The 24,596-nt window shown below is 42.7% G+C and overlaps 1 protein-coding gene across 1 annotated transcript; it reads left to right on the forward strand.

Moving 5' to 3' along the window:
- The first annotated feature begins 1,238 nt into the window (after positions 1 to 1,238).
- Positions 1,239 to 23,750, forward strand: SLC34A2 (solute carrier family 34 member 2). The gene is made up of 14 exons (XM_009934309.2): positions 1,239 to 1,317; positions 2,257 to 2,312; positions 8,191 to 8,305; positions 8,411 to 8,548; positions 9,130 to 9,258; positions 10,177 to 10,320; positions 11,206 to 11,317; positions 12,427 to 12,622; positions 13,364 to 13,459; positions 15,856 to 15,976; positions 16,694 to 16,861; positions 18,395 to 18,511; positions 18,599 to 18,723; positions 20,338 to 23,750. Exons 1-14 carry the CDS (start codon positions 1,290 to 1,292, stop codon positions 20,911 to 20,913), a joined length of 2,121 nt encoding a protein of 706 aa, XP_009932611.2. The 5' UTR covers positions 1,239 to 1,289; the 3' UTR covers positions 20,914 to 23,750.
- Positions 23,751 to 24,596: the final 846 nt, after the last annotated feature.

Here is a 24,596-nt window from a genome sequence, read left to right on the forward strand (position 1 = left end):
ACCTCTCACAGAATTTGCACATGCCAGGAATTTTTTCTCCTTCTGTGTCTGAGACATTTTCTGCGGCTGCACCTCCAGTTAAACACCAGACTATAGCAGGTACTATTCCGAGTAGCTGCAGAGTAATCCAGCACCTTTGTTTTAGGAAATCAGGACCCTTTGAATTTTCTTGCTTGCTTTGTTTTATTAAATGTTCCTTATCTGAGATATTTTTTGAAATTAGGTCAGTTGCTTCAAAGTAAACCCTAAAGGCAGAAGAAAGAGCATTGGGTTATTCTTCCTTAGTAACATCATCTTTTGAATCTGTGCTGGATGCACGAAAGGCACTCTGGACTGTTGCTGTGACTGCTCTGGTGTCCCAGGAAGAATTTCATCCCGTTCTCCTCTGATCCTGAATGACGGAAAGGCTTCTGAGACAAACAACAACCACCTCCATCCCTCGTGGCTAGCTCCTCGTGGAGACTCTTCTCGACTGCCTCTGCAGAAGGGCCACCCTGGGCTTCCAAAGACAGACCGTAGATCGCCTGCCTTTGTCTGAGTGACTGGTTTTTCTTCCCTAAAGGCTTTTTTGGGAATACGATGGGTCTGATCTAGGATTGTTTCCTTCCTAAAACATTAACGTGGTCAGCGCATAGGATTGTGCTTAGCAAATGGAATGAGCAATGTTGGAATAAAAACGCTGTGGAAGACGTCACCACGCGCTGGCTGAGCCCTAACTGGGTACCTGGAACATGCCCATCTCGTACCTTCTCGCTGTCAGAGCTGGGTTTCAGAAACAGTGACTCAGAAGAGAACAAGCCACAGCTCAAAGAAACACAAGGAATCCCAGTTACAAGCTTCATGTGATTTCCCACATGCAGGGCATCAATGAAAGCTTACTATTTTTTGATGCAATGTTAAAGTGCACTTCTGTTAAGAAAACTGAGTTTGTGAAGCACCAAGGTGGACCTTGGGTCCATTTTCCATCACTTCTTTCCGCTTCAGACTGTTCTCCACTTCGCGCAGAAGAAAAATCTGTCTCCTTTCCGTAGCCTTCTCTGTGCAAGCTGCAGCTGGGAGGCAGGCTTGGCTGACGCTTTCATCCTTGGGCTGCAGCATCAGCTGTGCCCAGGGTAACGAGGCGGTGGGGTCGACACCAGCAGAGCCACCGCAGCTGGGGAGGTGCTTGCTGGGCCCGCTGCCATGGTGTGATGCCATGCACAGGGCTGCGGAGGCTTTCATGATCACCACTTATTAAACATTTCTGATGCCAACGCAGGTGAAGAGTAAGTTCTGACTCACAGCTCCAAATGCTGGGCACCTCTGCGGGACCAAAAGGTGCAAAAAGCAAGAGTTTTATTTTTCTAGGTTACTAAGTCACTAAGTTGCTGGGAGATATGACCGTGTACACGCAGACAAAGCAGTTCTGCTGATTAGGCTGCTGGTTTACAGCTTATTTTCTCAGTATAAGTTGCCTGCTGAAACAGAAAAAATTCAAAGATAATAAAGCTACAGTGCCTAATGCAGCTCCCCTGCCCCCCCTAACCCCCCATCAGTAGAGCAGACAGCAGTGCTAGTGGCTCTTTGTCTAATCTGTAACACCATACTGTATTTATTGAATAACTTCTCTATTTATCATACCGTCTTCTTCCTCGCTAGCATTCTGAATGCAATTATCAAAGGTGTCCTCACATCTTTAAATCTCATTTAGAAGGACAGCCACAGCCAAAATGCTAATGAGCTCGCTTTAATTGTAAACATTGAGCACTGATAAGAATGAAACTCCATCCTCTGTTCTCAAAGAAGTTCTTACGTGTTTCCTACTTACACCGCTTTTTATCTGATTCTCCTTCACTTCAGTTCTGAGGCAGATTAATAGGCACTTGAACTGACAAATAACAGTACTACATCTGCTTCCCAGCCTTTTGACAGACTTTTGAGATTGTGAAATATTTTGGGAAAATTATTATTGGAAAAAAGATTACTGAATGATCAGGTGGACAGCAATTTTTCAGGCTGGAACAAACCGTTCCCCAGCATTCACATGAACACATTGGTAACTTGTACTTAAATGCTGATGGGACATTTTTTAGAATGTGATAAGTGTGAAACAGCCTGGAGTTTTATCAGTCTTGGTTGCTGCCCACTCCTGCTAAAAAAAGGTTGATTGTGATCATTAAGCTGCAGGTAGGCAGTGCCTCTGGACTGTAAAATAGGAATGTTAGTGCGCAGTGATGAAAGCAAACTTTGCTCAACACCTGTCTATATATATTGCAGGTTGCAGTGGCTGCCCAGTTGATCCATTTGCTCTGTTGTCTGGGAAGAAAGAAGTGGTAAGTAAGAACAGCTAAGACCAAGTTTTCTTTTCTTCTTTTTTCAAACTTATTTAGATTACAGCTGCTTTTGCAGCTCAAGGAATGGCAAGAGAGAGCTAACGTGGGGAACTGGCGTGGCATGTGAAATGTCACCCACTTGTTAGCATGTTCAGATTGTATTCTTTCAACTGCATTTCTATTTTAAGGAAGTGATAAAAAAATCGTGGTTCTAAAACCAAACTGGGCTACTTTTTGTCTGCAAATAACTAGATTTATTTTTGTGGAATATGGTGAAGGAAAAAAGCATGGTATTAGAGCTGTCAGAAAAAAAATACAGAAATGACTGCCTAAAGCATAACAAAGTACTGTTTTAACTGTTATTTGGATTGAAAAGAAGTGAGATTTTACGTCATGATATTCAGTGGTATCGGATACTGGAAAATGTCGAGGATATGATTAATGAAACATTGGAAGGGAATACTGTCAGTTCATGTGTTAGCACAGATAGCGTGTAAGGTCTGTGTGCTGCACTGTGCCTGTGTCAGGCGATTCTTGATGGAAACATTTTCTTATGCCAATTCGGTTTGATACACAGAGGTAAAAGGAATACATTAGTCCAATGTAGTTAGCTCAACTATTGTGACAGTACGCAGAAATCAACTGGTTTCTCAGTAACTTATTAGCAGCTCTTCCATTCGATCAGTAAGTCTTTTTCATGTCACTACTTCTTCCTCTCTCTATTCTTTACTATGTGTTTTATGTTTGGGATGGGGTCGATTTGTTGTATTTCCTTGTTGGTGGGATTATTGGGGTTTTTTGCTGGTTTATTCTAAAAAAGTAATTGTTTTATTTGAATACCTAGTAGGCATTTCAAGTAGTTCACTGATGTTTCCTGGCTCCAGCTCTTCAGTGGCACTGCCCGGTGCTTTGCTTGGTTGTGAGTGCAAAAATCCATGTTTGGGACTCCTTTTCTCTCTGCACTAGCTTAGAAATTAATTCTCTTTATTAGTTTGTTTTATCTGTTATTTAGTTTTGCTGTGTGTTAAATTCAAGCTTGTGAGCAAGAAGGCTCAGGGATCCATAGGAATTAACAGTGAGCACAGTGCTGGGGTTTTTTTAGCTTTCACGTATTTATTTTTTCCTTTATTACTAAATTAGTTGAAAATTTACATCCTGGCTAAGCCTGATAACTTCTTAAGAGAAAAAACCCCAAGGAAGTGGCTGGTGCCAGAGCAAAGGCAAGACCTGCTCCTAGCAAGGCTGAATCATTGCTGGTATTTATTTAAGTTGTTGCCTGTTCTGTTGCACCTCGGGCTTTGTGGCTGCCGTGGAACAGTTTCTGGGGCAAAATTATCAGCTCACGTAAAGCTACTGAATGAATTTGTGCTGGCTGAGGGTCTTTCCTTTCCTGTCTCTACATAATGTGCTTCTGTGTCAGAAATTATTCATTTTGAGGGGGAAAACCCCCACGTTTCTTCAAGCTGCATATGAGGATTGCTCTGTAACTTGGTATTTACTCCTGTGAAGTATGTGGTACATATTCATATTTACCAAGTCATACAGTTAGATATCAGGTCAGCTGATAAATCCCTTTTTGACATAAAAGCTGTAGCACAGTGATGAATGACAAGAAAGTGATCTGTGTTTGTAGAAAAGCTGATAGAGAAGGAGACAGTGAGATAGAAAGTGGGGGGGGGAGGAAGCCTGGCTGAACCCAAAACTTGTTTTGGAGCTGCTTAAGCAACCTGTAGGCACATGTACGGTCACGTTGGTGGTTGTTGCAGTTATTACCAGCTGGTTTTGAAAATACTGCTGTTTTCTCGAGTGCTTTTATTTCATCTTGGTTTGACAGGGTCTGTTCCCCTGGAGGTGAGATTTTTTTAAAGCTTGCTGTTTTGTAGCTCTTATTTCAGGCACAATGTGGCCTTTCCGTGAGCTGTCACGGGTGGAGAGGTACAAACAATACTGTCCAGGCATGTGCAAGTGGTAGTTCCTATTCTCCTTGTTAAGCCAAGCAAAATCAATAGATTTACGACTGTTTCTGGTTTAAAACTGAAAAGCACCGACAGTCTAGCCCTGCAACTCCGGCAGTGCTGTTACAGTCCAATGAGTCACTGAGGAATGCAAAATAGGGCAACTGCATGACACCTAGTGTTGCTCAGATAATTCCCCGGAAACTTTAACTCTTTGAAATGCTGCAGTGAGAGACTGAATATCGTTATAAAAACCAAGGGAGCCCGCTTTGGCTTCGATTTTCTCGCATTTTATTTCAGAATCTGAATGCCATTGATTTCTGTCTGTCTCCCCCTTAGGAGCGGGAGGTTTCGGTTTCTTCTGGAGCTGGAGAGGATGTCACACCTAGTTAGTATTTTCCGAAGGCGAGGAAAGACTATACTTATAACGAAGGGAGCAGACACGATGGTGTGAGAGGATTTGCCGCCAGGTTCATGGAAACGGACTGGATTACAGTTTGCGCAGGCATTAGTTTTCAGACCTTTGCAATATGCATAGCGTATTTTGACTTGCCACTTTCGGGAGGAAGCTATCTCCCATTTCAGCACAGCTCCGCGCAGGCGGATATCCGAAGCGCCAACGCTTCCCCGAACGCGAGCTCCCCGGCTGAGCACTGGGCGCAGGCACCCTGCCCAGCACCCTGCCAGCTAGGGAGGGGACCGGGCACTGCGGCACCTGGGCTGGCACAGGGACGCGCAGAGCGCATTGCTCCGGGCGCCTCATCCGGCAACGGCAGCTGTCCTGCCTTTGGACCCGGACCGGTGTCTCCAGCTGAACAGAGCTCCTTGTTGCGGCGCGAGTCGGCACTAGCTTGTCCTCTGCCCGTCAGCTAACACGATCCTTCCCCGCGTAGTTATGTCTTCGGAGTTCAAAAGTAAACCACTATTGGGGTTTTCATTGCCATGCATATCTGGCGTCAAGTGATGCTGGTCTTTTACAGCGCGCCTGTCGTCAGCCTTCCCACAGGCGCAGCTAATACCAGCTGCTGGGGAATGACGCAGTTAGCTGTGTCACCCCACTGCTCCGCTCCTCTGCAGCACCCAGGTTTTCTTCTGAGTGTTTTCTCAAGATGTTAATGTCTGTATTTGGGCCAAGGTAGAATTCTTTGAAGGGACAACTGTAGCATGTAGATGATCCTTGTTGCCCAGCGATTAATTAACAGTAAGTAGCTGTGGCCAGGGCTCTAGCAAACAGAGTATCAGGTGGCTGTAAACTATCTTCTCAGCTGTTCCTCTTAACAAGAGTCTGGATCTGGAGAAAGCTGACAGCTTTGGTAGCACTTCAAGGATCTAGACGGTTCTGCTTTCATCAGTCCTTGATACCAATCATGCAGGATGGGCTGTTCTAGTAATACCTCTGCAAACCCAAATGTACTAGGCAAACGCTGTAAAGACCTCCAGTATTCAAGCCTACCTTCGCAAATCAGAGGTTGACTAGGGCTCATATGAGTAATTTTATATACATACCTATAAAAAACTTCCTCCTCACAGGTGGTCAACTCTTATTCTATGCTATTTAGTCACATAAAGCAAAACCAATAATAATACAGGACGTACCTGTGGGATCCTGAGCACCTCAGGAACAAGGGAGATGTTTATTACGAAAAAATGTCCTGCTGAATTCTTGAATGAGGAGAGTTTATTTAGGAGACATAGAGTTCGTTTGTCTGCTGAAGTTTTCAAGCTCCATTTTCTCCAGTGAATGCATCACCATATAGTAATCATGCAGGCAGAATCCTTCGTTTCCATACTGAGCGTAACAGAAGAGCTGTAAAAGTACTGATGGCATCTGTAGGGCTGGTGGTGTCCAGCTTATTCTGTGTCTCTCCATGGTGAGAATATGTTGCCAATGCAACTTCACATCTGAATTTCCAACGAACTTTCCTGATCGCGTTTCACTTAAGAAGCATTTGTGCTGAGCAGTTATTTTCTTTTAGAGCTCTTTAAATGCTGAACATGTATAAATAAAACTCGTTTAACAAGATGGAGGTGTTCTGGCATGGGTGGGGTTGGGAGGTTGTTCTGGCATGGGTGAAAATATGAGAATTTGCTCCAAGCAAGAGGAAACCCTTGTTGAAACAAGCAAGAGTGATTTTCTTCCATATGTTCTGAGATCTTTGTGTATCTTGGGATCTGCTCTGGATCTCACGCCACAGATAAAGAATATATAAAAGCATAGTTTGTGCTAATGGAATTACAGAATAACTTTTCCTGCTAACGTGGAAGGGGAGGTACTCTTTTCTTTGTGGAGCGCCAGAAAATAATATCCTCCTCTGCTGCAGTAAGACATGAGTGATTTCGTCTGTGACTTTTCTTTCCCAGCAAGAGGAGGAGGAAGTGCGGCTTATTGACGTGGGCAGGGATAAAACATTTTCACCATCAGCTATATAAAGGATTATGATTGAAGGAGTGATTAATTATACTCCCTTAGAGTGGCTGCTAAGTGCAGGCGAACCTTGTTTACAGGAGCATCATACCAGCTCCAGGTGACCCTGCTTCAGCAGGGGCATTGGACTAGATGACCCACAGAGGTCCCTTCCAACCACTACCATTCCGCGATTCTGAGCTCTGACACTGACTTCTGGAGCCTGGGCATGGGTGCCCTGTCTATGAGCGGCATTGCAGGCAAATTCTGAAACATCTGGCACTGATGTTTCAGCCGCGTGGGTGCCAGATGTGACGGCTGCGGGGCAGCTTCACCTGCAGCGCTGACCGACCTGTGTGGCAGAGGGAGTGGAAGAGACAGACCCTATGGTGAGGCTTTTCTGGGTAGGATTCACTTCTCCCATCCTTTCCACTGAGTTTTTGGTCACACTGGCTGAGCTAATCAACAGCCTTAGAAGCCTGGAAAGGTAGAAGTATTATCCTTGGCTCCCCATGGTCACCTTCCCCCTTTTAATGTCCCTCCCTCTGGCTTCCGATATTGGTGAAGCAAATAAGTAGGTCTCTTCTAGGTTTTGGTTTAACGAACAGCTGCTTCCTCCTCTTGTACCTGGGCTAGGTCTGTCACACGTGCCTGGACCTGTGCTGGCAGGATTTAGCCATATAATGTCTTATTTTCTAAGTTATTATTTGTTAATATTACAATACATGTCAAATGTGCTCAAAAGGGGTCAGGAAGGAAGAGGTTCAAACAGAGAACCTGCATGAGATGGGTGAGCCTGACCTCCCTGCCCCTGACTCAGCTTCGCCTGCAGCACCAGCTGCGATAGACCTGCAGATGCCCACTGCTGTCTAATTACACTTACACTCTTGTCAAGTCATTCAGCAAGCATCATTCTGGAGCTTGAAACTCTGGGGTCTTCCTCCACCTTGTCCAGGGTCACGTTCCCCTCCATGCTTCCACGGGAATGAACCAGTAAAGACAAGAAGAAGATTGTGTTTAGCACACATGACCCAAATTAGGCAATGCTTTGGGGGAGAACTTTCTTTACTAAGGTCTGTATATTTGATTGCCTGTTTGGTAAAGGCAGTCAGTTAAATCCAGAAGTGGAAGAAAGTAAAACAGTCCTCTGACTTTTTGCTGAAAGGACATAAAATGAATTAAAGAAAGGAAATGCCTAAGGTTTGGAAAGAAGAGGAATCTTTGCTTTCACAACAGTTAAAAGTGAACAAAAATACAGGCATGAGATGGAAATATTTTTTTTTTTACTGTGTAAATTGCACAAATAAATCAGCTGTGCATTTTAAAAAATATTCAAGAAATCAACTTTGCAGAGAAAGGAATAATTCATAAAGATTAGTAAAAAGCTGTGTTCAGGGACAAATTACTTCCATTCCATTTCCATCTCTTTCTCTCTTAACTTCATCATATTTCTCACGTACCCTGTTGCAAGTTGAATATTTTGGCTGCACGTGTATTCTAATCAACATTACTTTGTTAGTCACAGATCATGGCTCCCTGGCCTGAGGTGGAAAAGCCTGAAACCAATAACTATATTGGGGACTCTTCCAAACAAAACCAGAACATGGCTGGGAGAGAAGGAGAAAATCACAAAGGTAACGCGTGCTCAGTTGTGAGTTACAGAGACACACAAGTTTTGGGGCTCCCTGAAGAAGATGAAAAGTAATTAAACCATTTTTTTAAATGTTCTATTTCATCAGGAAACGTGGCTTCACTTGGAAATAAAGGGGAAATTCAACCTGCGTTCTCCACAATAGCCTTGATAGATGAGACAAGGCCAGAAGAAGATGACCCATGGGCTCTGCCAGAACTGCAGGACACTGGCGTCAAGTGGTCAGGTAGCCATTTTGCAGTGAATAAGTTACCTGCATTCATTTTTTCCATCACTTCTGCTCTGTTTGTCTCGGTTATTTTTCTGAAATGATATTTGCTGCAGAACTGCATTTAAGATTTGAGGATTTTTCATATGCAGGCTTTACACTCTGTCTCACCTTCCCCAACAGTGAACAGGGATGTAATATTTAGTCATTTAAGAAGAATCTGGAAATCATGCTGCTTACCCTCCTTAAAACACAAGGAGATAACAAAAACGATCCAAAACTAATAGGGTTTTATACCCAGGCTGCTCTTGGTCTTTCTTTACTCAGCAGGAGGACTGTGTAAAACCAAGGGTCAATCTCAGACTTCATAAGGCTTTTGTCATATACCAAAAGTTTTTGCATGGTGAAACTAGGTAAACAAACTACCTGCTTCTGCAGTTAAAATTTGATTAAGAAGAACATTCTTTTGGGTTTAATCACACACTGGGGTCACAACACTGTCTTTGACTCTGTTGCCTGTGCTTGTGCGCTAGACTGTTCCAGAAAGAAGACCAGACACATCAAGCAAGTCCTTTATGCATAATGTATTTGTTTTGCAGAACTGGATAGAAAAGGAAAAATCATTCGTGTACTCTACGGGATAGGGAAGTTTATTATGCTACTTGGATTGCTCTACTTGTTCGTGTGTTCCCTGGATGTACTGAGCTCTGCTTTTCAACTGGTAGGAGGTACGAAAATGCCTAAAACATCAAGAATCAACTATGAATGAGGCAGTAGATTTCATCTGAGTGACTAAATTACAAGTATCACTCTTCAAGAACATTCTCCATAGATTTATGTGTTGAGCTATAGATTCAGAAGGAAGTAGCTCTAACTGAAGACTGACCTTCATTTGTTTGAAAGGGCCTTTGTTTCTCAAATTCCAAAGAGCTTTTGATGTAAGGATTATTGGCCCTGCTTTCTTAGTAAGGTTACTTTAGTGACAGTTTACATGAATACATCTGTGCATAAATCTATCCCATGTGAAAGACATTTCAACAAGGTGAAATATGAAAATTGCACTCTTGATCAAAGCCTCCAGCACTGAAATGTCCCCCAAATCCTTTAAAGATTGAAACTATTCAATATTCTTTGTGTTTACCTGTCTCCAAGGGTTGAATTCTACTGATGGATTCAGAAGCAGTTATCAGAGAAATATGCAAGCTTCTGTGGAAGTATTTGGGATTTTTGGCAACACAGAAACCTACAGGAACCAAACTACTTAGGACTTTTAAAGCAGTTTTCCTTGATGCAGTGACCAAAAATATCAAGGCAGAAATAGCATTTAAATCTATGCATGTGTGAGGTTTTGTCCTACAGTCTTTCTGCTGATGGCTGTGGTTTTATATGGTTCTCTGTGGAGTTCAGTAGAGCTTGTTCAGTCACTGAAATGAGAGAATATAAAGTATTCTCTGACAACTGAGAAGCTGAGAGTTCAGGACCTGAATTTGGGTCCTTGGGCTACATCATCTTGTACATCTTTTGGCTGGCAAGTGTGTCTCTATGCATATTAATTAAATGGTTGAATGATCTTTAATTAAACGCTCCGATAATTCCTATGGACTTTACCTTGCACTTCCCTTACTCTGAGAACATGGTTTTTGTAGGTAAAGCAGCAGGGGACATTTTTCAAGATGATTCAGTGCTGTCTAATCCTGTTGCGGGACTGGTGATAGGAGTTCTGGTGACCGTTATGGTCCAGAGCTCCAGCACGTCTTCATCCATTGTGGTCAGCATGGTGTCCTCCACACGTAAGTCTGCTTGCACTGTCTTCCTAGATATCACTCATAAATCTTGATCTGGTGTGAAAACATTCCCACCTGTGTTCAAGTTGTAGAAGCTTTGGATGTAAGAGCATAGACTGCAGGAAAAGATTTTCACAGCTGTTGCCCTGATATAAAATAAAATTTTAAAAAGTAATAATAATAATAATAGCAGTAGTAGTAGTAGTAATAGTAAGTCCACAACTGCCATGAAATCATTGGAAGCCTTGGCATTGAATGCAAAAATTTCGGAAGTATCTGCATACTTTTCTCATGTTATCCAGTTACTGACCTTCATTCTTTTCTGTGGCATCGTTACAAAATTCTGTAGTAAGTAGGAAAGCGCTTGGGAAAGCAGAGGTTTTATCTTACTCTGGCCCTCTAACATGTGGTGGAAAGGGATAACCATGGGCTAAAGTTTCAGTGGTGATCATGGGACTATGAGAGTACCACATTCACAGAATCACAGAATCACAGGATAGTAGGGGTTGGAAGGGACCTCTGTGGGTCATCTAGTCCAACCCCCCCGCCGAAGCAGGGTCACCTACAGCAGGCTGCACAGGACCTTGTCCAGGCGGGTCTTGAATATCTCCAGAGAAGGAGACTCCACAACCTCCCTGGGCAGCCTGTTCCAGTGCTCCGTCACCCTCAGAGAGAAGAAGTTCCTCCTCATGTTCAGACGGAACTTCCTGTGCCTCAGTTTGTGCCCAGGGGACTTGGTTAAAGCAAACATCTGGATTGGAGCGCCTAATCTCAGTGACATCAAGGGAAGTCAGGGTTCGCGTGACATTAATAGATGTTAATTTTCGTTGGAGCAAAGAGCTTGCTGACGATCTGATTTTTTCATTCAGTGTTTCCTTTTCTGCTTTCTAGTGCTGACTGTTCAATCAGCTATTCCTATCATAATGGGGGCAAACATTGGCACCTCCGTTACAAACACTATTGTGGCACTCATGCAAGCTGGGGACAGGAATGAATTTAGAAGGTATCGTACTTAAACAACATGTCTGAAAAGCTGCTTTTCTTCCTTCTTTGTAGGCTTTCTTCTATATTCCCTGTTACTTCTACAGCCATTCAACCTTTCTACTGACCAAAATTTGAATGTCTAGTTAGGAAAGTCACAAGCATGGCCATGGCCAAGGTATAATGCTGTCTAGATCTATGGCTTCATAGACTTGAAGAAAAGCATACTAGGTTCCTTTAAAAGATTCATGTTTTTGTAAGAATCCACCATTTTTAACTGGATCTTTCACAAGCATACATTTTCAGCTACTCCCACTATACCACCTACCTTTGATTATCTCTTCATTATGGGAGGGCTGTACAAGAATTTGATTTTACAGTAATTTGGTCTACTTTCTTTAAAAGAGACTTCAATGTTGAAGGTTTTTAAACTCTACAGTAGGCAAGAGCTGGTGACAATAGGGAAAGGAACTGTTTTGGCTGTCAGATATACACAGTGACAACATTCAAACTGTCACTTGACATTATCACTGAGAGAGCTCATGGCTTGCTGGAGATGAGCAGTAAACTTGGGATGTATAGGAGACTTTGGTACCTTGTCATTTATGGCATACCAGACGTATGAAATACGCTTAGCCAAAGCCTCTGAGGGAAGAGCTGTAGTTCTTCAGGCTGTGGAGGAGAAGCTGGACCACCAACAGTTTGCAAGAACATGTTGGAGGGCTGCAGAAAGTCATCTTCCCCCATGAGTCAGGGAGAACAGGTCCCAGAGGCAGCGCCTGGCTGAGGATTAAAAATATACCAAAAATGGGTGAGAGGCAAAACAAATGTAGGCTGTACAGCCACTTCTTTCTTCAGACAAGTACTCTTGGCAGCCTCATTTTAAGGATCACTTTTGCCTTCTCTAATTTGTCTTGTTTCGCTCACCTGGCTGGCTCTTTCACTTGGTCAGCGGTGTGGAGACAACTTAGCACTCTGTAGCAAAGTAGCCATCTCCTGTGACCCCAGAAATGAAATGATTCCCATCCTGAAATGGGCTTCATCCCTACTTCTATGATTTCATATTTAATTGACGTTATGCACATGTTCTTTAATTAAAAGCAGCTCTGTTTTTTAATTTCTTCTCGACAGGGCCTTTGCTGGGGCAACAATCCATGATTTCTTTAACTGGCTTGCTGTGTTTGCACTATTGCCCATTGAAGTTATTTCCGGCTATCTTTACCATCTCACCAATGTTATAGTTGAGTCCTTTCACCTTGAAAGTGGTGAGGATGCTCCTGAGCTACTAAAAGTTATCACAGACCCCTTTACAAAGCTCATCATTGAGGTAAGATCTTCCTGTCTTCAAGGAAGCTGCGTGCTTGGTTCAGTCACAGCTAATCAAAATGCTCTGAATATGGGGGGGGGGGGATACCACTCACTTCTCTGTGTCCTCAAGCTCATTAACTGAGGGATTCCTCTTTTTATTCACACTTCATAGAGCCCCAGCTCTGCATTTCCTGTTTCTATTTCCTCCACTTTTCACCTTAATGATGGTAGACCTAGCCAGGAGGACTGGAAAGGCAGGTGAGGACAAATACAGCCACGTGGGATGGATGAGATGGCAGCCTGTTGCCTAGACTTTGGCAGATAGTACTAGCTGGGACAACCTAGGACATCCAGAAGATCTGCATAGGACCTGAAGAGATGACACTGAAATTACGGGAAACTCGCACACATCTGGAGGGACAGCTGGAGGCCAGGGGGCATGTGCAACAGCTCCTAAAATGATAGTAGATGCATTCAGGCAGTTGTGTCAGTGTAGCTGTTCAAACAGAAAGGGTGAGATGAGGTGGTGGATGATCTGGGGAGAATGAGACACAGTGTCTGTGCACATAGAGTTGTACATTTTTCTGGGAGTAAACTCCCTCCTACCTATTGGGCAGCAGCTCCAGCATTAGAGATGGTCACGCAGGCTTGATGTGGTTGAGCTTCCAAGGGGGTTATTTGAGTAGATCTGAACAGAAGCGTGTGATGCAAGTTGGAATAATGCTTTTTTCCCTTCTTTTTTTTTTTTTGTTTTTTAAAGCTTGATAAATCAGTAATAAATGCAATTGCTACAAATGATGAATCAGCAAAAAACAAAAGCTTGGTAAAGATCTGGTGTGTAACTGAAAGCAATGTGGTGAGTATCATGTTAAAATCACTGTCAGGTTCCTCAGGAAATTTATTACTGATCTGTAGCTGACAGTCTTTATCATTGGATTGTGAAATTAGATTTTTAAATGAGTATTTTTTTTGCAGCTGAAAAAGAATGAAAACAATTTAATACAGTTTTTGTTCCGCTTAAACCAAGGATGTCATACTAGTGGTGAGCTTGACCTGGTTGCTTTTGGTACCACGCAGGCCCTTGCTTATCAGAACTGGTGGTTTCAAGCCAAGCTTTTTTCTCCTTTCACATCCCAATGCCTTTAAACACCAATACTCCTACCAACTCCCTGAAAGTAGAAAAAATCTGCAATATAGGCCAAAGAAAATATCTTTTTGCCTGCCATTTATCTATTGATCTAACCACCTTTAGTCTTAGGTGTGTTAGGGTGATCTGGTGGCAGCTGGTTATTTGCAGCTTTCTTGGAAAACTGTCCTTGGAGAAAGCCTCTGTGGGGCTATGTGGGGCTATGTCCCGTTGGTCTTCACCCAAGCAACCCTGCAGCTGGAAGGAATCTGGTGCCCAGGTCGACACCAATGAGTTTTGGTAAACTGTGGAGCTGAGTCTTGGTTTGAGTTGTTCAGCTAACTAACAATTTGAGCATTAAATACCACTTGGAACTCCAATTAGACTATTCTACTTGTTGGTAGTACAGAATAGTAATTCCTGAAGTCCTGAGGCAGGAGATACTTAAGGACAGGCAGCGGAGGTTAAAATTAAGTGCTTGGGTTTTTAGAGGAGCCCAGCTCCTATTGAATGACGGTCTGGATGGCCAGTGAAACGCTAGCTAGGGAGATAGTGCCAGGAGCAGAGCGTGAAACTCCGCTCAGGTTACACCGCTGAGGAGCCTGGTGTTTCGTCTCCGGGGAGGCACGGTGATGTCTGGGCAGCTGTTCTGCTGCCGGGCCCCAGCCCGTACTCGGCTACCCGTGCTGCCCAGCAGGACCAGCCTACCTCTCCGTGAGGTCTGAGCCCTGAGTCCTGCATTTCCCCCACTCTTAGCAGGCAAGCAACTACACAGAAAGTGTTGCTGAGGGTTGCATTTCCATACATGCAATTTTTTCTTTGTCTGTATTTTGGCTGTGTGACTCCTGTCCAAGCATATAGTCGAATTACAAAAACACGTGAAACTCCTACACTTGAACTTGGTGGGGGAAGAGGAAGAGCGTTTAAATGATTTACATTCCTAGCGGGTTCAACTCATTTCTGGCAAAAATGATTAAACAGACTGATGACAGGGATAAATCCATGCAGATCCCATATGCTTAAAGCAAAACATAGGGATAAACATTTCCATCTAATGCAGCTACCTTCAAGCTCAGATGTCTGAAACAAATTCAGGAACGCGAGAAACAAGATTGCATTGTGTTTGTAATGGCTGATGTGTTGGGGAGGATGGAGGCCAGCGCTCCCCAAAGATGTGGGGGCACTGGATCCACCCCCAGCTTTGCCCATCTGCACCAGCTGGAGGGGCAATGAGAACATGGGTGTCTGCAGGCAGTGCCCGGCAAGAAAACAGGATTTCCCTTTCCCCATTTCTGCAAAAGAGAGTCACTCAAACACATCTTAAAGATACCTCCTGTTCAGCAGTGTGGTTCAGAGTTTGGCTGTGAGCTGCTCTTGTGGGGAGGTACAGTTCAGTCAGCAAACTCTTCCTTCATCTGCACAAGGACTTCGCAACCCAGCATCAGAATGCAATGTGTCTGGGCTAGGAGCTCTTATAAAGAAGGGTTTATTGCGGTGTGAATAGATATTCAGGCTCAGGTCAGTAATACTAATGGTAATCATAGCGCTAGTAATTACCTCGTCGATAGCATTTGATCTTTACAAAGGAAAGTAGTAGCAGCAATTCTATTTCTATAGGCAGGGAAACTGAGGCACAGAAAGGCAGCGTGAGCAGCTTGTGCTCATCCAGCTACAGAGGCTACACTAGTGTTGTAGTCTCCTGAATCACAGTCCTGTGCAGGGCTCACGAGACTATTAAGAGCAGTTAAGATGACAGTAAACCCAAGGAAGCTGCGGCATTGGCTGGAAAAGAAATGTCACCGTCCCCCAACTGCAGTCAGACATGAACCTAATTGCACAAAACCTGACATGATTAGTTAAGGTTCTTAGCTACTGATGACTTGGTGCTATATTTTAATATTTTAATCTTTAAATGTTGTATTGATTGACTTGGGTAACAGCACAACCATTTATTTTAAGAATGTGAAAAATCTTGTCTTCTCATTAGTGTGGTGCCAGCTTACATTCCAGTTTACAAATCTGCCTTTAGTTGATGAATACTTGGTTATAGTGAAAATCTAGAACTTTGCATGAGCTCTTGATTAAGGATTGTAGGTGACTGAACTATCTGCTTTGGCAATGTTTAGACACAGCAGAATGTCACAATTCCACCTTCAGAAAACTGCACATCTCCTGAGCATTGCTGGACTGAAGGAAATGTGACATGGACCATAAAGAATATAACTGAAACAGAATATATTGCTAAATGTAAGTAGTGGAACTATTTCTCCTTTGGTAATATCTTTACAAATGTGTATAGCTTTCTAAGGGTGTTAACAGACCGCTTCGGAGAGGCCCTCGCCTGTATCTGCACACAAGGCACTACCGCAGGCGCAGTCAGAGCAGCCCCTGCCCTGTTATAGCTGCTCGGCTGGGGTTACCAGCAACATCACGGTGTCTGGCTGCACATGGATCTCTTTCCACCCTCCCTGATATCAGCAACTGAGGTCTTCAGTATCATGTCACCCTCGCTGTTCAAGTGACTTGGAGCTACAGTTACTTTGCTGTAAGGGTTGCTTGGATATCGCCGTCCCTGTGCATGCCCGTCAGGACTTTCAGCAGCCCTTCGGAGGCATGCAGCCACCTCTGGGAAGAGCTGACCTGCCATCTGGCTTGGAGTACACCAAAATTTCCTCACGCCCTTGTATTCCTCTCCCTTGCACATGGTCATGCATCTCCTGCCTGCCCCGCAGAGGTGCCTGCTCTGTACTTTATAAGTGTGTCCATACAAGAGCCCCTCTTGCTCCCCTCTGACATGGTTTTTGTGGAGCAAGGGAGGTGGCTTTTTCACTCTTTGCATCACCCCCTCAAGCTGCGTGTGCTTTGGTCCCATTTTCTTAGGGGCGTGTATGAAAACCAGAGCTGGGCTTGGGATCCGAAGCTAAAATGTGGCTAGGTCAATTCATTTTCCTCTTCTTTTTTCAGGCCAGCATCTCTTTGCAAATGCAGACCTGCCTGATCTTGCCATTGGTCTCATCCTTCTGGCTTTATCCCTGCTTGTTTTGTGCTCCTGTTTGGTGATGATTGTTAAGCTATTAAACTCTGTGCTTAAAGGACAAGTGGCAAGCGTTATCAAGAAGACAATCAACACTGGTAATTATCTGCTTTTCCTGAACATTGTTTTCAGGAATGACAAGGATACTGAGCACATTTATTGATACTTCCTGTTTTGGCAGATAGTATAGAATAGTTTAAAGAAAACAGTATTAAACCAAAATCTGCCCCCCCCCCCCAACATTTTTATTCCCAAGCATGTTATTTTCTTTCTTTTAAAAATCTGCTATTGAACAGCTTGCTTGAGAACTGCAGCAGATTAACACCAGCAGAGACCAAAGTCCAGGCTCTGTTTCTTGATGTGTAATCATTAGCTGTTAGAAATGTAATGTTCCCATCCTCAAAAGATAGCGCTGAAGTGCTGGAGTCGTGATTGACTGCTCTGGCACAGAGCCTGCCTGTTTCTTCTGAAGTAAGTTGAAAAAAAAATTTGTAGTGATTAATGATCTAATTCCCTTTGCTTGCCCTGTTCCACTGCTGAACCCTCTCTTCAGTAAGACAAGGCAGCCCTGAATAGTGGTGCTTTCTGTCTTTCCCTGTGTTCTCCAGGTTTTTTTTCAGCTTGGATCCATTGAGTACAAATGTTTGGGGTTTTTTCACTTGGCTGCTTTTTGTTCATCCTCCCTTGAATGGAGAGGTTAGAACCTGTAGCAGAGAAAAGCAGTCCTGGTACGTCTCCTGTTGTAGTTGAAGAGAGGGTTCACAGAAACAGGGAAGGCAACAAAGTGGTGCCCATGCTGTCTTCTCTTCTCCTGGGCAAAGAACACTGCCCAAATCAAAAACGAGGGGTAGAAAGTGATCAGCCGCCAGTTACTGTACATTTGTGATCTACTCTGTATTCCTCTGTGTCTTGTCAATTGATCAGGTCCTCACCTCATGGCTCACTTATAAATCTGCAGGCTGCAGGGGGTCATTGTGCCTAGTTTCTCTGATCAGCTTGATTAGCTTTTCTTTGCAAGAGTTAACAAGTGAGGTTTTAGGAGGTGATCTGATCTGCTTGAAACTAGTTAGAAGTAGCAACCTGATTTTCTCACAACATCTGCAGACTACAGGGGACCATTGTGGCTAGTTCCCCTAATCAGTGTGATTAGCTTTTCTTTGCAAGGGTTAACTAGTGAATTTTTAGGAGGTGATCTGCTTGAAACTAGTTAGAATAACCAACCCCAGGATAGTCTTCAGAGCTTTCTGGAGATTCGATCCATGCAGCAGGTACCCAGTTGCCGAAACCAAGGCACTCAAGACAGCTAGAAGGCTTTGTGTTGACCTCTGTGGAAACATTTCTGGTATCTAATTGTTTTACAACATACATACTACCCTGGGTCAGGACAAATGTCTGCCTAGTCTAGAATCCATCTCAAAGTGTATCCAGTGGTGGAAGGCTGGAGAGGGAGTACAGTGAACAGGGTAAATTAGAGTAGTTAAACTGACTCTGACCCAAAATTATCTTTTAAGAGACTATGTGCAAACAATATAACTACATTTGAAATGCTTAATAGTCTTTTCACTACTGTTTTACTGTTACGTAGAGCATTCTGTTATCCTAAAGACAATGTTCTCCCTCTATTTTTTCAGATTTCCCATTCCCTTTTACTTGGCTAGCTGGATATCTGGCTATGCTTGCAGGGGCTGGTATGACCTTCATTGTCCAAAGCAGTTCTGTTTTCACATCTGCTATTACACCCCTTGTTGGTAAGTTGTCAACAGTGTATTCTTTATCCCCATGTTTCATGTTCTCCGTCATTCTGAAACCACTCAGTCATGTTTCTTTTCTCCCAGGCATTGGCGTTATAAGCATTGAGCGCTCTTATCCCCTTACCTTAGGAGCTAACATTGGCACAACCACAACAGCTATACTTGCAGCTTTAGCAAGTCCAGGGAGTACATTAAAATACTCATTACAGGTCAGTATAAACCAATGCTTCCTTGACTTCATTTAGAAGTTGTAACTTTTCTGAAGGAAAAACCTGACAAAATTGGCTCCGATGCAAATGTGCCTTGGAGGTCGTGCCTGATTTTGTGCATGCTATTAATGACAGCTCATTGATTTCAACTTCCAGAGCAAAAAGATTATATTAAACATTCCTGGAATGTCACTATATAGTAAAATCTTGCTTTCATAAATTGGGTTTGATCTGATTGAATTAATTCAGAACTGAGACAGAGCAGGCCACTTAACCCCCAAGTGTGGGTTCCCTGCAGCTTGGAGTTCAGTGACAGCCCTCTTAGGCAGTCCCCTGTGAGGGTGACTAATTTCTGTGAGTTCCCTCCTCAGGACCCGAACTCTGTTCGTGCAGTGTACAGGGGCTCCTGTAACCGAGGGGAAGGCTGTACAACCCTTAAGATGGCAAGCCGTCTCCCTACCTGAGGTTGCAGTGAACATCACGGCATCTGTTTTCTCACTGTAAATCTATTCTGAGTGTGTTTTATTGAATTCCTTGCTGCCTTGAAAAGCAGGCAGCCTGGCTTTGGGCTCCCATTTACCACCCAGTAAAGAACATTCCAGGGAGCAGATAACATTTGAATGCACCCCCTACATCAAAGAGTGAAAAGATAATAACATTTCCTTTGTGAATAGGATGAATGTTTCTTACCAGCCATAATAAATCAAGAAAATTACAGAAGTAATTTTATTGTCCTCAGGCGTGATAGAACAGATGTGATCACGAGAAGATACTATCTTCACTAGTCTCAGATTTCACGATAACTTGCTGATTTTATAACATACTTTAAAAATAAACCCCTGCACTTTCATATTTACTTTAGTCTGATAACAGTTGTAGAATGAAAATAAGATAAGGTGAGCAAGGAATGTACTGTTTGGTTCAGTGTATGCTTATTCTGTCTAAGCGACTTCTGAAAGATTTAGCAAGTTGGTGTCTCTTTGTGCTTATTTTTTAAAACACGATTGTGAAGTATGTGAATCAAATGAGTATAAAAGACCCAGACAAAGTCGTATTCCAGGAATCTCCTTAGTGCCCTATAAACATCTAGCTAATTTTTAGAAAATCCAGGTTTGCACCATTAACAATTTCTCAATAGCCTGTATGCAATACCTAATTTACACTTCCCGTGTATTCATTGAAACCTTGTGGATGCAGAACCCACTGATGAACAGTTGTGATGTGGTTCTCATCCCTTAGTAACAACAGGACTGTTCCCTGATAGCTGTTTGGTTTGGCAGCTTTATTTCTGATGGGCTCCATTTCTTGCAGTTGAAAGTTGCATTTTAAGACTTCTCCACCTGCAGGGAGATATGCCATCCCCTCTAGGCTTGCCTCGCGTCCAAATGCTGTCCCCTGTTTGTAGGCAGGGAGCTTTACAACGTGTGAGGTATTACCCAGTCCTTGCTTCGTGCTAGGAAAGGCCCTGCAATAGCACGAAAACCAAGAAAAAACAGTGAGGAGCAAGAGAAGGGAAACTATGGCATCTTACTGCCACTGGAAGTTATTTTTGTGTGGGTAGGAGCATTTAAAAGCTTTTTAGCTAATGAACTTTCCAAATGTGTTTGCTTTCAGATTGCTTTGTGCCACTTTTTCTTCAATATCTCTGGGATTATTCTGTTTTACCCGCTACCTTTTACCCGGCTGCCAATCCGCCTGTGCAAGACCTTGGGAAACATAACAGCAAAGTACAGATGGTTTGCTATATTTTATCTTCTTGTCTGCTTCTTTCTTTTGCCTTTGTTTGTATTTGGTCTGTCACTGGCAGGCTGGCCAGTCCTTCTGGGTGTTTGTCTTCCCCTATTCGCTCTTTGCGTTGCTGTGATTGTAATTAATATTATGCAGTCAAAGCGACCACATTCACTGCCTGAGAAGCTCCAAAATTGGGATTTCCTACCCATCTGGATGCACTCCCTAGAGCCCTGGGACAATATAATTATGTCTTCTCTCTCCTTTTGTGGGAAACACTGCTGTGGCTTCTGCAAGTGCTGCAAAGTCAATGCAGAACAGGAGGGTGCCAAAGACAAGCAAGTAAAAACTATGGAGGTTTATGAAAACGCCATTGCGATGGCTGATGAAGAAAGAGGTGGAAGAAGGGCACCAGCTTCAGCTTGTGTTGAAAAAACAGGCACAAACAACACGGCCTTATAGTAGCGGATCAACCCATACTAGCAGAGATACAGCATAGGACAGTCAGGCTCTTGAAAACCACCTTGGACAATGCACTGAGGACAGAGTGAACATTTTGTTAGGTTCCTGCAGCCAGTGGTATATCACTCATCAAGGAATGGAGTCAAACAAGCTTGACAGAGTCCCTAGAAAATCTATGATCAGTTGAAAAGCTAATGACAGATCTGCTTACAGAGGATCTACTATGCAGTACCTTCATCCAATGTTACCAGTAGCAAACAAAGAAATCCTGATGTAGTTCCATGAAGAGAGGGATGAAAGGAATGGTGATCAATTCATACTTAATTAAAAAACAACCAACCAAACAATGCATTTGTAGAACAGCCTTTCTGACCTACTGGCTTACTTAGCAGAATTTACTTTATAACAACTAAAAAGCGCTGGAAATGGAAAAAAAAAAAGGGAAAAAATTCCTAATGTTTTCATTGGTGTGTGGTCAAAATGGAGAACAGTAGTTTTCCCAGTATGTACAAAATTTCTTCTGTGTGTTTGAAGGAAAACAAGATGCCGAGACATCCTTCAGAAGCTCTCGGAGTCCTGCTCTGGCACAAGGGTGTGCATAAGCCCATTCTGAGCCCTCTCTGTCTCCTTTAACACCGGGGACAGGAGTTATAATCTTTTATTATCTCAAGCAAAAGGCCATAAAAGTAATTTCTGATGCCTCTGCCTGCTGAAGGTTAAGCACTGGGTATGGAGATGCTGAGTGGTTACCAAAGGGTGTGATGAACTCAGGATGGGGTTGCGTGGCCATTCCTCTCTCTAGATAGTCCTCTCCAACCCTGTTCACCATGTAACCCCACAATCAGAGGAATGGTGCAGGAGAGGACAAATGGCCAGGGTAGGGGATGAGACAGCCACCCAAACCTAGTGTCATGCCAGGAGATCTGTGTGCAACTGTGACTTTGTTGGGCTGAGCCACAAAATGACTTTTTAGACTAGCGGTGGAGACTGGCTTTAGACCTACAAAAGAGGGAACCTGGAGAGCAGATTATGGCTAGCACAGGACACGTGGTAATGTTTACTGAAGAGAAAGGAGTGTTCACTCTGCACCATCACTTTGTGGTCTGAACCACCCTCCTTGGAAATAATGTGAACTGTACTGGCAATTGTATGTAGCAATCCAAATCCCAAATAAAATCCGTAAGTAGTGTAGTCACTACCGTGTGCAGTCAATCCATAGGTAGTGTAGCACCTGGTGGGAAGCTGCTTGTGCTCGAATCTCACCATTACTGATGTTTTAGTAAGTGCTTGTCAGGCTGTTCTGAATCCTGGGTTGACAAAAGGAATCATTTCAATGCCAGAAAAAGCATTTCAAAGATGCACTGAGTACTTCCGCTGGCCTTCAATAGCTCAGATATCAGTGAGTAGAGGGTAATATCTGAAGTCCAACAACTAACATAAAAAAAAAAAAACCAAACAGGTGGCTCAGCATAGGCCAAAAGTCATTTAAAGACAGTTTACATGATGGAGTTGTAGATTAAATTTGTAATGGAAATGCTGAGAAGACCCTTAGTTTAACATAGCCACTCAGTGTTACTAGAACGCATTTACTTCTGAGTAGCTGTCTGTTTCCTGCAGAGCTCTGGAATTTGGTAGGCTGAATTTGGCTATCATCACGCTTAGAATCAGACTGAATTTCCAAAAGCCTCTAGTTTTGGTATAGTTCTGCTCTTCTGGGGCTTTGTAACAGAGAGCAGAGTTATGCCGAACTATTGTTTTAAAAATTATTTTCCTCATTCTTCCTATAGCTGAAACAGAATTTTGTCAGCATCTCATTTTGAAAGTGGAATTTTGGTATCTTCAGTAATCCTTCTTCATTTTAGTCTCACAATTCTGGATGCTTTCAGAATCTTTTTCTTTAAATCCCAGTGTGCATTTCCCATTCTGTTTCTTTGGGAAAAATACGAGAAAAATATCCAGAATTCTTTCCAAGTTATCTCAAGTTTCCATTGACCACCCATTGAAACAGGAAATGTTTTAATCTACTTCTACTCATTTCTTCAACAATGTGCACACTATTTTGCATCTTGAGGTAAAGCTGTCAAGCACAGTGAAAATAACTGTGGAAAAGCAGTTCTTACAAAAGAATCAGGGTAATAATAAATAGTCAGGCATATCAGTACTTTATGGTTCCTCACCGTTAACATTCCCGCTAGGATACATTCAGTTCTTTCTCTCCTTGCTCCAGGCCATATTGTGCCATTGGTTTAGGCAGATTCCAACAAAGATTTCTGTTTAATACTTGACAGCACAACATGTCCTGGTGTATTTCCCCCCCTGCTCTTACCAAAAGATATTTACACTTTATTTATAATTATTTGAGTGTACAGAATTTTTCGTAAGTTATACAGAAAAAGGCTTGTGATCGTGTTATATATTAAATATTCGAAATCTATGCAATGTTTATCTATAAAAATGTAAAAAGGAACTACTGTATATTTTGTAATATAACTTTTCAAATTGTTTGTAACTGTATACTGCGTATTATGGAGGCTGTTGGCTCCATCAATAGGTTACGTAAAGGTTGTTAGCAATACAGAGACAGATTTCTTAAAGTAAAAATGAAAAGCACCTACATACTTTCACAACATGTGTTAATGCACAAGGATACAGAACTCTACTTTTCTAAAAGATCTGAATTTTCTTTGATGAGGAATTTTGGAAATACAAGGTTTCTAAAATACTTTTTTTAAACTCTTAAACACGATATCTTTTAACTGTTTTGAGGACAGTATATGGCTTTATACTTTGTCATGAATATTCACCTTGTCTGTCCTTGTGCACTGAATGTAAAAATAAAGAGAAGTTTTAAAAAAGTAAGATCTTTTCATAATATCTGTTTATATAAATATTGTAGAAGCTTGCAGAAAATTAAGTATGCAGACAAGTTCTACTCTGAGCTGATACAATGTACAAGAAATGAGGTTAGCATCAAGCACTAAAGAAAACCACCAGAGGACTGTGCATCCAACGTTTTCATATGAATGAGAGATTTTCATATGGGAAAAATAAAAAGCATTGCTCAGTGCAAGTGTGTGGGTCCAGATATTTTCTGGCAGGGTTCTTCAGACTGTCCTCAGTGAAGGTAAGCATGGGAGAGCAAAGCCAGGGCTGTTGTAACATCAGGTTGCACGATCAGTTGTAACAAATGATCTGTAATGCTCTGCTAGGCTCAGATTCTCCCCTCTACATGAAAGATGGCAAACAGATTTTCCAAAACCCTCCGTATAATCCCATGACCTGAATGATGTCTGGCTTATCATTGGGCAAAAATAGCCATCTTCTTATTTTTTCAATCACACATGACCTATGGAGCTTAAAATTAAATAGAGAGAGAAACATAAAGCACTCCTTAAGTACCTTAAAGGTGGTTTAAAAAGGTCGTTAGACTTCCTAACTACGAGCTTAACAGTAGCTGAGGAACCAGCCCCCAAAGCAACTATCATTTCCAACTACATCATATTTTAGTGAAATGAAGATAGCAGAAGAATTTCTTACAACACAAATATTAATGCACTACAGTGTAAACTTGTCTTCTTCTAAAAATGCAGTAAGCAGTAAGCACCCTCGGCCCATGATTTAAAACTTGCAGGTTCTTACACCCATGCAGAACTACTGTGACTCTATGTGCCATCAGCCTCCAT

The sequence above is a fragment of the Opisthocomus hoazin genome, chromosome 5, assembly GCF_030867145.1.
Source record: "Opisthocomus hoazin isolate bOpiHoa1 chromosome 5, bOpiHoa1.hap1, whole genome shotgun sequence".
NCBI classification, from domain to species: Eukaryota; Metazoa; Chordata; class Aves; order Opisthocomiformes; family Opisthocomidae; genus Opisthocomus; species Opisthocomus hoazin.

What these genes read in the sequence shown, in the direction of transcription:
- SLC34A2 (XM_009934309.2), top strand. Translation starts at nt 1,290, where the DNA reads ATGCTGGGCACCTCTGCGGGACCAAAAG. An exon ending in AGAAGGAGAAAATCACAAAG is followed by an intron (nt 8,306 to 8,410) that starts GTAACGCGTGCT and finishes CTATTTCATCAG; the next exon opens with GAAACGTGGCTTCACTTGGA. An exon ending in TTACAAAGCTCATCATTGAG is followed by an intron (nt 12,623 to 13,363) that starts GTAAGATCTTCC and finishes TGTTTTTTAAAG; the next exon opens with CTTGATAAATCAGTAATAAA.